Genomic DNA, 13476 nt, shown 5'->3' with positions numbered 1-13476 from the left:
AGCCATACAAACTGCCCATAATGACTATTGTTTATGTGAGCATCATTAGTCAGACATCTACCTTGCAGTTTCTTCTTTTGCTTTGTCCTTTTTCCCCTAGGTTCAGAAGAACTGAATGGTACTCAGGTCATAGGGGCTACTGTTAGTGATTTGGATTTACTCATCTTCATTTTCTGTTGTTAGGGAATATAAGTGCAAGGGGAAGTCTAATGTAAGTCATAGGATTAGGAACTGTGAGGATCACCAGGGGTGCTTAGAAAACTAAAGCCCTGAGAATTGGGTCAAATTATTTGTGCAAGGTAGTAAATAGTGGAACCAATATTCAAGCACATTACTCTCTCTACTTCACCCCAGGCTTCTTCTCCATGGCGCCTGAACAGCTCTCCCACTACCTTAAAACTTTGAGTTGATCCTGTTGTCCCCTCAAGTTATCAGGCTACATACCTCTTCCCTTTGATTGCCAAACTCCAAAAAAGAAGCTCTGTAAATTTCTCTTGGTTCAAAGTATCATTTTGTTCTACTCATCACAGCCAAAATCCTAGAAAAAACTAGTTGCCTCCACTTTTGAACCTTCTACACCTCAACCTCATGCAATCTGACTTCTGACTTTACTATTCAGTTGACACTACTCTTCATTGTTCCCAGTAATATTACCAAGCCTGATAAATCAAATACTTTTTAATAGTCTTCTTTCTTATCTATTTAGTAGCTTTGAAGAATGGGGTCTCTTTCATTTCTCTCAATATTCTTCTCTCGCATCATTTTTACCCTGCTCTCTCCTGGTTCTCAGTCTCCTTTCCTGGATTATCATGCCCCAGCTCCTTGGAGTGGGTCAGACTACTGTCCAAAAGCTTTTGTTGCTCCCCGGACATACTTCCTCACTGATCCCAGGAACACCCATAGCTACATTTCCAGCCCTCATCCACCTCCCCTTTTAGCCACATACATACACATCTTGCCTAGGAGACAATTTTGCCTGAATGTCCCATAAACTATTAAACTCAATGTTTCCATAACATAACTCACTTTCTCCTTCAGACTCTTTCCTCATTTTATAATCTCACAGTATCCTCCATTTCATTGGTTTTATTACTGTATTTCTCCTACTCCCCCCCCCCCCTTACATAACTACCACCCTAGTGAGGTCCTCAGCACTTTTTGCCTAAGCTACTGCAAGGTCTCCTTGACTCCCGTTTCTCTTCTATACATTTTCCACACAGCTGAAAAAGGGATATTCTATTCCTCAGACCTGTCCGTGTCACTCACTTTTCAAGAAGTTTTAGCGTCTTCCTCTTGTCAGTAGAAGACAGATTTCTCCACTTGGCCTTTAAGGCCTTTCACAGTGTAACTTCAATCTCTTTTTCCAGCACAATCGCACATGTACCTCTCCATGTCCATATTCCATTGTAGTTGTTGTTCGTCCTTTGCTCTCAAGGGGACTGTGATATCAGGGAGGGGATGCAATTACACTGAAAGGGATATCAGTGAGGGAGGACTGTGCAAGGTTGCCTGCCTCCCTTTCCCTTCCAGAGCCATCTGGGTCCAGTGACCAGGTACAGATCAGGATGACTGGACAGCCAAACCCACTATTTGCTGTTCCTCTTACACAGTGTTTTATCTTTTTTTCTCCTTGCCTTTTCATAGACCACCTTCTGTGCTTGTCACTCCTCACTCTCCTATGTGTAATCCCTGCCTTGTTTCAGTACACTGCTCAGGTGCAGCTTTCTACATGAAATCTTTCCTGGTCCCCTCAGTTGTTAGTGCTCCACTTCTCACCTGCCTGCCATAATTACCTTCTTTTACTTAGAATGCATTTTGTGTATATTTATCTGTGTTCATGTTCTTCTTCCCTTCCCTTTCTCCAGTAGAATATAAACTCCTTATGGGAAGAAACTGTCTTCTTTCTATCTTTCTAAATGAAGTCCTAGTAGACATTGAACAAATGCTTGTTGAATTGCATTTACTCCACTAGAAAGAGTCAGAAAAAATTCTGTGTAGCATCTTGCATTGGAAATTTAAGATAAATTGGGGTTACAGAAGAAAAATAGGCATGTGTTTCTGTTTCATACAAAAATACCAATTCAGACTTGAGGAGTATGCAGGAATACACAATACAGAAGCAGAGGATGGAAGATAATACAAACACTCCCTAGTGATATGTGAATATCATTTTCAATTTCTAGGATTTGAGGAAATTTTTTTATTTCTCCACCAATTTTCTGCATGTAACTATGAAGCCAAGAGAATTTTGAAATGTTCTCATTACCAAATTACTTTAGCATGTGTTGCTAAGATTATATATATGTTATGATTCCACATTTCTTGAGGTGGTTATTAAAATAAGACATTTAATTTCAGTTTCTGATTGTCAATTTGTTAATGTGGTAATTTAGTAAAGTAGAATCAAAGTTGAAACCTTTAAACTTAAAAGTGTATGTAATGTCTATTTACTTCCATATCATTTTTATAGAGATGACAAGAAAGATGGATTGAAGTTCTATACTGATCCTTCCTATTTCTTTGATCTCTGGAAAGAGAAGATGCTACAGGATACAGAAGACAAAAGGAAAGAAAAAAGAAGACAAAAGGTAAATCACTGCAGAATAGAAAACATGTAAATTCATGGCTAACTCAGGTGTGATATCCAAACCAAATTGCTGAATCTTACTCTTTATTGAAATATGATAGGTATGCCAGACAGGGTGCTGAAATTTTTGCAGGTTACATTTTTAATATAAAGATAATTGAGGATCATGTGTGACCATAATTTTTCAATAAATATTTTCAACTTTTTTTCCCTTCTTACATCCAACCAGTCTGCTTCATTTTAACAAAAGAAGATACTTATACCTAGTTTTTATTTATAAGTTTGTATTTAAAATTCTCTACCCGTGATTTCATTCACATCTCAGAAATAATTCCTATTGCCTTATTATGGGGGAAGATGATCAATTTTAATTTTTTAGATTTTGTTCATTGTTGGGCTCTCTAGCTATCATCTAATTTTAAAAAAATGATGTATTGCTTATATTAGAATGCAAAGCCAGTTTGATATTTATATTTAGGAGGTATTATATGCTATAAATGATGTTCTTCTTGTGGGAATTGTGGAGGTGAAGAGAAAAAGGAGCTCATAAGTGATAAAGATTTTGCCTAAACAGTCTCTGCAGAGGGCTGACTTCACTGTTGGAGATATGTTTCATTTGTGACCAATGAAAGCTAAGGGACACTCCCTAAAAGTTTTCTTTGGTATCCTAGAAGTTTATTTTTTCCATTGGAAGACAACCTATTATTCAGACTTCCTAGGAAGAAGAATCTAGTTTGTATAGCAAATACTCAAAAGCTTTGGCTTAGAGCAGAGGATCTTAACTTCTACAGAGCGCAAGGGCCTGTGAATTTGGATGGGAGAATTGCATCTTTATTTTCTCTGACATTTGGTTTCTTTTATTATCTTATGTATTTTATTTTATGCATTTAAAAACATGTTGAGAAGGGGTTCACAGGCATTAAAGAGTTCTATGACACATAAAAAGTTTATGAACCTCTGAGTTAGAGAAATGTTTGACATTTGCTAAGCCCAAAGGATTTTTCAGTGATTTTTATAATTTAAATAGCACAAACTACAAAGATCCTAAAGAAATGGGTTTAAAAAGAATGGATTGTTTTAGTTATCTCTTTTATGTGTGTATGGTCGGATTTGGGGAATTTATTAAAGTCATGAACATCATGGGAGAGTTATAGAATTTTGTAGGCATTGTCTCTGAGAAGAAAAGATGGATATTACTCTTAAGAAGAAAGAGAGGCAGGGAAATATTTGCCATTCTAGTGATAGCTCCCTATACATTTCTTATGAAATGCAAAATATCATTGAGACTTAGAAGAGTGCTTTTCATTAAATATATAATTTACTTTTCAGTGACCTTACAGATGCTTCTTGCACATGATCCAAAAATGATGCTTTTGGCATAAATACATATATAATTATTTTTCTATGCCTTCACGGAAAATGTATTAATCTGTAATTATCATGTCTACAAAGCTAGTAGCTCCTTCTATATCTTTGATTTCATCCTGAATTTCCCAAATACTTGTAATTGTGATGATTGCCTCAGTATCACATTGTTTTTAGGTCAAATAGAGATTTTTTTTAAAAGTCAGAATAGTTATTGTTTGATTCTGAGAGTAAGAATAAAGGTTTTCCTATTTTTGGAAAACTTGGGCATTAAAGCTGATCTTAGATTTTCTTTACTTTAATCCTTTCATTTTTCAGATGAGGAACCTGATGCTTAAGCAATGAAGGGACTGGCTAGCTTAGTTGTAGTTGAAGGGAAGTTACAGCAGATCTCAAAGATAAGCTATTTAGCTATAGAGATTTTGTGATCTGTGTTGGAGGAAGTATTCATGATGTCAAAAGCTTGGATTCATCAAAATAAAATAACAGCAGAAAACCAAAAACTTGGATTCATTATTGAAATAGGCTTTAAGTGCTGATACCTCTATAGTAGTTTTTGTTGAGTTGTTTCAGTGATGTGCAATTGTTCACGACCCTGTGCGGTGTTTTCTTGGCAAAGATATTGGAGTAGTTTGCCATTTCCTTCTCCAGATCATTTTACAGATGAGGAAACTGAGATAGACAGGACTAAGTGACTTGCCCAGGGTCATATAGCTTATAATTGTCTGAGAACAAGTTTGAACTCAAGCCTTCCGGATTGCAGGCCCAGTGCTCTGTCCATGGCACTGCTTTACTGGCTAACACTTCTATGCTTTCACTTAGCAGATTCATGATGGTTAAATCAATCATCTAATCAACCATCAGCCATCTGCAAAGGATAGATGCAACACAGGGTTCATAGGATGATGATTCCCAACTATATTGCTGTCACAATCGCTAATTGCTTGATTCTTCATTACTTTACCACACCTGAAAGTGTTACATGACACATAGAGCTCCACAATAAAGAAAATAAAAGTTAATCTTTATTTTCTTGTAACTTTTTTTTGAGATGTCATGATACTATATAGGATAATATTAGGATAGGTTGAGACATTCCATTATGTCTCAAAATCAGGATCTGGAACCATTGGTTTCTGGAGCCGCCTTTCTGGATTCTCATAATAATTTTGTGGAGAGACAATATGATGACAGTGAAAAGATTATTGGGCCCAGAAGACCTGGGACCAAATCCTGACCTTCCCACTTGCTCTTTTCTGTGTCATTTCATATCTTGGAGCCTCACTTTTTCTCATTTGCAAAATAGAGATATAATACCTGCATAATTTACTTGCCTCTATGATAGAGCTGCCAGGAACATGCTTTATAAATCTTAATTTTAATTTGCAACAGAGAGTTGTTATAATTGCTTGATCTTGCTAGTGGTACTTATCACATGTTATCCCTGCAGTTGATAAATCTAAATGAGTTGAAAAAGAGTTGAGTGCTCCTATTCAAAATGATGCAAATGAAAATTTAATTCACAGAGAAATAGAAAATTCAGTCCTTGCTTTTAAGGGACTTAGCATTTTGTGAGTTATGTAGGGCAAATAAACATAACAGAAATAAATACCTACCACTCTCTAGAGATATCCATTAAGTCCTAAGTGTTTACTGATGAGGTTGTATTGTTGTGCCTGTCAGTAGTGGGACTGTGTTCTTGATTTTTGTGTAAGGCCAAAGGTCTAGAGCAAAAATAAGTGTTTCATTAATGGGACAGGTAAGTTTTCTGTTTTTCTATTTAATTATTAGCAAAACTGACTTAGATATCATTTGGAATATCACTTAGAAATTGAGAATAAAGGTTATTTATCTTTATTCTAGAAGAAAAATATTTTATTATGCATATTTTTTCATCAAGACTTTTAAAAAGTTATGCAGTAGTGATGTACCTTGAGAAATGTTCTTATCTAAGCAATAAAGAGCAACTAAAGAAAGAGCAGCTTCCTTCATCTAGATACAACATGAGTTAACAAATAAAGCTTGCTTCTTTTGGGGCCATAGCATGTGATGGTTAGACTTCTTTTCGAATTTCCTTTACAACTAGGCTAGGGCTTCCATTTGCATATCAGGTTTATATTCCTGTTCATTTTAACTGCATTTAACCTGCTGTTTTCCCTTTCCCTTCTGTCTTGACATGCTTCCTTTCTTTTCCTGGACATCAGGAGCAAAAGCGTATAGATGGCACAACTCGTGAGGTGAAAAAGGTTAGAAAAGCCAGGAACAGGCGCCAGGAGTGGAATATGATGGCATATGACAAAGAGCTTAGACCTGACAACAGGTTGTCTCAAAGTGTGTACCATGGAGCGTCTTCCGAGGGATCCCTGTCCCCAGATACTAGGTCTGTGTGTATTAAAGCTCCCTTATCCCCATGTAATGGTTATGTATGAGCCATTTCTTGGTGCTTTCTTCCTTTCTTTTTTTAATTTAGACATTGCATTAGACATTTCTTCTTGTTGTTGTTGCTTTTACATAATTTGGAAATGCAGGAATAGCTTTAGTTCTCAAAAAAGTTTGGACTGTATCTTAGAACTTACCTAAGCTATGCATTGAAAGTATTTTGTTGAAATTATAAGTTTTTTTGGTATTGTTTTTCTTTGTAGGATTAAAAATCCTTCTGACTTTAATTGATTGTTTAGTTCAGTCACTGATTTTGCTTTGTTAATTTAGAAGATATTTAAATTTCAATTTAATTAACTATAGTGATAGTTTCATTTTTAGCTTGGCATGTTGAATTGCCCTTGATATACAGTGTCTCAGAATGATTGGTTGTTACTATTAATAGAGTAATTAATAGAATAATAATTCCATTGTTCTTTTTGAAAATATGCCTAAGACTGATGGAAGAAAAAGTGTGCCTGTTTTTGCCTTTCATATAACTAATCTCATGTACTCTGATTTACAGGAAAAGCTCATCATTGGAGCTCACCAAAAGACTGTTAGCTGTAAAAATATTTCTTCATACAGGTCTAAATGACAGGGCCACTGAGTGGCAATTGCAGTTCTTTGGATGGAATGAATCCAGTGGATTTAGTCCGATAATTTTTCATTTTGTTTCTATTATTTTTCTGTGTTCTAACTTAAAATTTTGTGTTGGAGGGGACAAGAAAGACTTTATGCAAAGCTTTTTAAAAACATATAAATAAGATAAGACATCTCATTTAGCTGTTAAGACTTATTTGTTTTTCAAGATTGCTCTTCTAGATTTCCTCTTGGTGGCAGTTCTCATATTTAAAAACAGAGTAAAACATCATAGTCTGGGCTTTACACTTTATAGTACTGTTAACTTCAACTTTCCTAATACCATCTTCCTCCCCAAGTTTTGACTAACATGACATGAAGAAATTATTAAGTTAAATTTTTAGTTAATCTTACCTTCAACTTTGGAATTTTAAGGACTGAATGATTTCCTTAAAATGGATATTAGAATACATCATAACAGGGTTACTGTTCAGAAGCATTTTATCTTTCTCACTGTCAATCATTGGATTAATTTATTATTTAATTTCATTTCTTATCTATTCATGCAAAAATGATATGAATCCTATGGATATGAACTTTTTATTCTAAGTGAAGTACCTTATTTCAGGTAATGTTCTCCAAAAATCCTGATGGAAGAAGATGAGTATTCTTTTCTACGTGATGGAAGGTCTTTGTATATATACATCCTGGATTTTAAGATCAAATATATTCAAGTTGACCACAAAATAGGTGGTGGTTCAGATTGTCCATCTTCCTTAACACATAATTTTATTTTAAATATTTATTTATCTTTCTTAGTAATGTTATATGAGCTGTACTTTTTCTGGATTTCCAAATTTCATCTAGGAAACCAGGTGGTATAGTAGTTTGAACACTAGGCCTGGGGTTAGGAAATCCTTAATTTAAATATGGACTCAAAAACTTAACAGCTGTGTCACTTTGGACAAGTCACCTAAACTCTCTCAGACTCAGTTTCTCTTAACTGTAAAATGGGTATAATAATAGCACCTACTTCCCAGGGTTATTGTAAGATTAAAATGAGATATTTGGAAAATGTTTATGCCTAGCAAATATGGGGTGCCATATTGTATACAATGTATACTGTCAGCAGCAGCAACATGACTGTTATTTATATTTGCATTTTTCTAAGACTTGTTCCTGTGGTATTTCATTACCTATCAATCAGTTTTTTCTTCCACTTCCATACAGTGCAATTTATTATTGTTTTTGGATGATTTCTTTGATGAAGTTTTCTTAAGAAAATATATTCACTTACCAGATACACACCTTTAGCTTACATAAATTAACTTACATAAATTATGTAAATTGAAACACATATAAGCTAGTGATTCTATCCCTACATAATGATCATTGGGAATGTTGTCTTCATAAATATAAGACTATAGATTTATGAACACTTCATTGAAGCAAGACCATTCTTTTACTTTTTCCTATTTCCTCTTCTCACTACTAAGAGAAGTTGTTCCAAATTCTCTCTTCCTTTCTCATACCTTCTGCACATAATCCCATCTCCCTCTTTTCAGCTGAAGACCTTAATTCTTACTTTATAGAAAAAAGGATATTCAGTTTAAAATCCTGCTTCTCCCCGTCTCTTCATCACAAAACCCACTTTGACTTCATCCACTATTCTCTCCTCCCCAGTCTCAGATAATTAGGAAACTTTTTTTTTTTTTTTTTTTTTTTTTTGGGCCAAACCCACTTCTTTCTACTGGTATGTTAATTCCATCCCTCCCTGTCTTCAGAAAATTGCTCCTTCAGTTCTCTTTCCAAATCTCTTATTTTCAACTTTTTTCCTTTTTCCTTGTTTCTTCCCCCCTGCATTCAAACATGCCCAAATGCGCGTGCGCGCGGGCGCACACACACACACACACACACACACACATTCCCTTCACTAGACCATCCCCTAGAAGCCATCATCTTTCCCCTTAATCACTCTTTCCTTTTCCTTTCTACCTCTGCTTTCTCATCTATTACTCCTATAATTTTTGCAGTCTAGTTTCATGCCTCCTCATTAAAGAGTTTAAAGTTATTAATGCTCTATTAACTGGCAAACTGGATGACTTTTTTTTCAATTCTCATCCTCTATTGGGAACTCTGCCGAATTTGAAACTGTTGACTATTTCCCCAGTTGTTGGGCATCCTGGCAACTTCCAGTTCTTTGCCACCAAAGAGAAAGCTGCTGTACATATTTTAGAACATATGGTTTCTTTTTCTTTTCCCCCAATCATCTTTGAGAACAGACCTCGTGGTGCTGGGCCAGGGACCCCTTTTTCCTTGTGGTTAATCTCTCCTCTCAGGTTTTCATAAGTCTTCTTCTGTTTTTGTTTTTAGTACTCTTTCTTAGTACTTTAATGACCCATTATTTCATTTCATCCTCCCTAAGTAGGGGTAATAGGCTGGCTTTTCTTTTCTTTCTATACTCTTCCTTTTGATAACCTTTTAGTTCCCATGGAATTATGAAAATGACTCTCTCTCTCTCTTTCTCTCTCTCTCTCTCTCTCTCTCTCTCTCTCTCTCTCTCTCTCTCACACACACACACACACACACACACACACACACACACACACAGCCCTCATCTCTATCCCTGAGCATCCTCTCACATGATCATTTCCCTTTGGACATCATGTATGAAAAAGAATTCTTGCTCTTTCTACCCAAACCCTCCCTTCTTCTAAACTTCCCTATTTCTCTTAGGAGCAAGCACTACCATCCATTACTTTCCTAGATTTGTATCTTCACATTATCCTTCCTCATTGACCTGCCTTTTCCTTACATTTTGCCAGATCTTGCCATTTCTATTTCTTTTATCTCCTTTTTCTATGCACTCAACTAATGCCTTACCTCAGGCTCTCATCACCTTTCACCTAAATTATTGCAATGGACTCCTAATTGTTTGTTTGTTTGATTCAATTCTTTTTCCACTTCAGTCTATCTGATATATTGCTGCCAAAATGATTTTTCTTAAGCACAGATCCAATTATGTCACATCTCTACTCAATAAGCTGTAGTATATTTCCTATTGCTTCTAGAATCAAATAAAAACTTCTTTGTTTAGCTTTTAAAGCCTATTTGTCTCTAACCTATTTTCCAACTTTATTGAACATTATTCTCCTTCATCTGTGCTGTGATCTAGACAACTTGCTTTCTGTTTCTTATATGTGACAATCTATCTGCCATCTCGTTGCCTTGGTGCTGGATTCCTCCCATTTCTACATTGTACTCTTGCCTCACTACCTCACAGTAGTACTCTATAATAGTACATTTAAATGCAACTTAAGCACCATCTTCTGCATGAAGTTTTTCCTGATTTCAAGCTTGAAGAATGAAGCTATTCCTGTCCCTTCAACTGCTAGTATTCTCTCTCCATTATTTATTCATTCTAAATTTTATTTTATATATACTTACATATGTTCTTGTTTTTCTCTGTTAATGTAATTCCTTGCAAGTACGGATTTTTTTCACTTTTTTTTATTTCTAGTACTTATAGCAGTATCTGAAACTTAATAAAGAAATAGGGAAGTTTAGAAGAAGGAAGATAGATTGAGTAGAAAGATAGATTTGGAACTATAAAGGAACTCAGAGGACATCTGTTCCTGTACTTTCTTTTTCACATGAGCAAACAGCTCTAGAGAGATGAAGTCACTTCTCCAAAGTCACTGAGAAAGTTAATGTCAGGGTTAGGATACAAGCCAGGTTTTCTAACTCTGAAGCCCATAACCTTTCCTCTATATCACACTGTCTACTGGTATAGAATTGTTAAGCTGGCTTGGACAACTTTAGAATTATTTCCATCTCTTTCTGTCCACTGAGGCTTTTTTAAATATGCACATTCTTTTTTTGATAGCTTTTTGTTTTGTAAATATATGCTTAGATAGTTTTCAACTTTCATCCTTGCAAAACCTTATGTTCCAAATTTTTTTCTCCCTTCCTTCCCTCACTCCCTCTCTTAGATGGGTGCAATCCAATATATGTTAAACATGTGCAAATCTTCTATATGTATTTTTATAATTATGCTGTACAAAAAGAAAATCACATTAAAAGGTAAAAAATGAGAAATAAAACAAAATGCAACCAAGCAACAATAAAAAGGTGAAAATACTATGTTGTGTTCCACATTCAGTCCCTACAGTCCTGTTTCTGGTGAAGATGGTCCTCTTCATCACAAGTCTGTTAGAACTAGTCTGAACCACCTTGCTGTTGAACCATTAGAACCAATCATCATATAATTTTCTTTTTGCCATGTAATGTCATTAGACATTCTGATTCTGTTCACTTCATTTCACTTAGCATCAGTTCATATAAGTCTCTCCAGGTCTCTCTGGAATCATCCTGCTGATCATATTTTACAAAACAATAATATTCCACAACATTCATATAGCGTAACTTATTCAACCATTCTCCAACTGATGGGCATCCGTTCATTTTCCAGTTTCTTGCCACCACAAATATTTTTGCACATGTGGATCCCTTTCTTTCCTTTAAGATTTCTTTAGGATAGAAGTCTAGTAGTAACACTGCTGGATCAAATGGTATACACAGTTGGATAACTTTTTGAGAATAGTACTAAATTGCTCTCTAGAATGGCTGGATTCTTTCACAACTCCACCAACAATGTATTAGTGTCCCAGTTTTCCCACAGCCCCTCCAACATTCATCGTTATTTGTTCCTGTCATCTTAGCCAATCTGACAGGTGTGTAGTGGTATCTCAGAGTTGTCTTAATTTGCATTTCTCTGATCAATAGTGATTTAGAGCATTTTTTCCTAAAAAGTTGAAATGGTTTTAATTTCTTCATCTGAAAATTGTCTATTCATATCCTTTGACCATTTATCAATTGGAGACCGGCTTGTATTTTTATAAACTTGAGTCAATTCTCTACAGAATTTGTATATTCTTAACTGAGTCCAGTGATTCTTTACCTACATCCATAGGTATCTCTTCTTAATGCCTGCTCTGAAACGACCCATTGTGTTACTGATACCGACTTGCCCTCCAACTTTTTCCTGTTTTGCAGTAGCCTCTTACCTCCCTAAAGATTCCCCATGAACCTATCCTGTGCTTTCAGTTCATGGAATGATTATGGAAATGTAATGATATATTATTTAATCTAGTTTGACTTACTACTTTTTCCTGTGGCTCCTATCTCGTCTTTCACCCTTCCTTCATAAAAACTTACTACTCCCTTATGGATTTCTCCTCTTTATTAGCTATATATATATATATATATATATATATATATATATATATATATATATATATATATATATATATATATATATATATATAGTATATTAGCTATAATTGTAAAAGTTATGATGATCATTGTAAAAATGGCTATTATTTATACAGACCTTTAAATTTGTTATCCTCTCAACACCCTGAGAGGTAGGGGTTACCCCCATTTTACAGATGAAGAAACTGAGGCAAGTGGAGGTAACATATAAGTGCCCAAGACTGGATTTGAACTGAGTTCTTCCTGACTTCAAGTCCAGTGCTTTATTGTCACTTTATAATTCTAGCTCTAAAATGCCACTTTCCCATTTTTATCCATTCATCAATTCCCTATTTACCCTTCTTTATTTTGTCTCTCCTAGCCCCTTTCATCTATATATTGCAATACTGTTTTGGAGGGGTAGCAAAGCAATCCAGTCCTATGTTTTTTGTTTTTTTTTTTTTTTTGTTGTTTTGTTTTTTTTTTTTTTTTAATAAGTAATTTCATTAAATAATTCAAATAAATAAATAAAATAAATTTTTTCCCCTCAATTGACAAAGTTTCTTTTTGAAAACACTCAGAATTTCTCTTCTCTATAGGTCCTTCCCATTTTCCTTCAAGGCATTTCCTTTAACCTCTGTTCTCCAAAGCAGTATTTAGTTCTGAACATGGACACATCTAGAAAGGATACCACATCTCAGGCCAGGTCCCTCCATTTGCTATATTAAAATTTTAACTCCTTTACTAGCAGCTTTCACTACACTGCAGAGAAATTCACATTTATGCCATCTTCTGGAGTTTGTGTTGCAATTAAGGAGGATCCTATGACAAGGGCAGCTCCTCTGCATTGAAAAAAAGCAAAAAAGAAAAAGAAAATCACTCAGTGCCTTCACAGGACTGCACTGCATGAAACCCCAGAGCTTGATGCCCAGTCTGTGGCTTTTCCACCAATGTCTCTTTGCCTGTTTTGCTTCAGAGGGAGAAGCACAAGCTGAATCCTAACAGAAACCAGCAAGTAAATGTGAGGAAAGTCAGAACAAGAAAAGAAGAGTGGGAGCGAAGGAAAATGGGTATTGAGTTCATGAGTGACGCCAAGAAACTGGAACAGGCAGGGGGCCTGAAAGAGGACAAAGTGCCCAGAGGGTTGGTCTTTTTTGCTTTATTCAGAGCCCTGGCTTTTTGTTGCCTGCCCTGCTTCAGTCTTCCTGCGATGATACGCATTCAATTTGCTGACTCAATGTGCCCTTTAACAGAGTGCCAGAACGGCACGA

At 35.5% G+C, this 13476-nt stretch overlaps 1 protein-coding gene across 2 annotated transcripts in view; it reads left to right on the top strand.

The window, feature by feature from the left end:
• WASF3 (WASP family member 3) overlaps positions 1-13476 on the top strand; it is a 184350-nt gene that overhangs the window by 163401 nt on the left and 7473 nt on the right. Inside the window, exons 6-7 of one of the 2 annotated variants that reach the window (XM_074303610.1) lie at positions 2471-2588; positions 13182-13348. In XM_074303610.1, the coding sequence (XP_074159711.1) occupies positions 2471-2588; positions 13182-13348 (285 nt within the window). Of the gene's footprint in view, positions 1-2470; positions 2589-6156; positions 6333-13181; positions 13349-13476 lie in introns of both variants that reach the window. The other variant, XM_074303609.1, reaches the window with a different exon arrangement.

Source organism: Sminthopsis crassicaudata, chromosome 3, assembly GCF_048593235.1.
Source record: "Sminthopsis crassicaudata isolate SCR6 chromosome 3, ASM4859323v1, whole genome shotgun sequence".
Lineage (NCBI taxonomy): Eukaryota > Metazoa > Chordata > Mammalia > Dasyuromorphia > Dasyuridae > Sminthopsis > Sminthopsis crassicaudata.
Note: the sequence above shows the minus strand (reverse complement) of the source record. Positions and strands in the feature narration are given on the sequence as shown.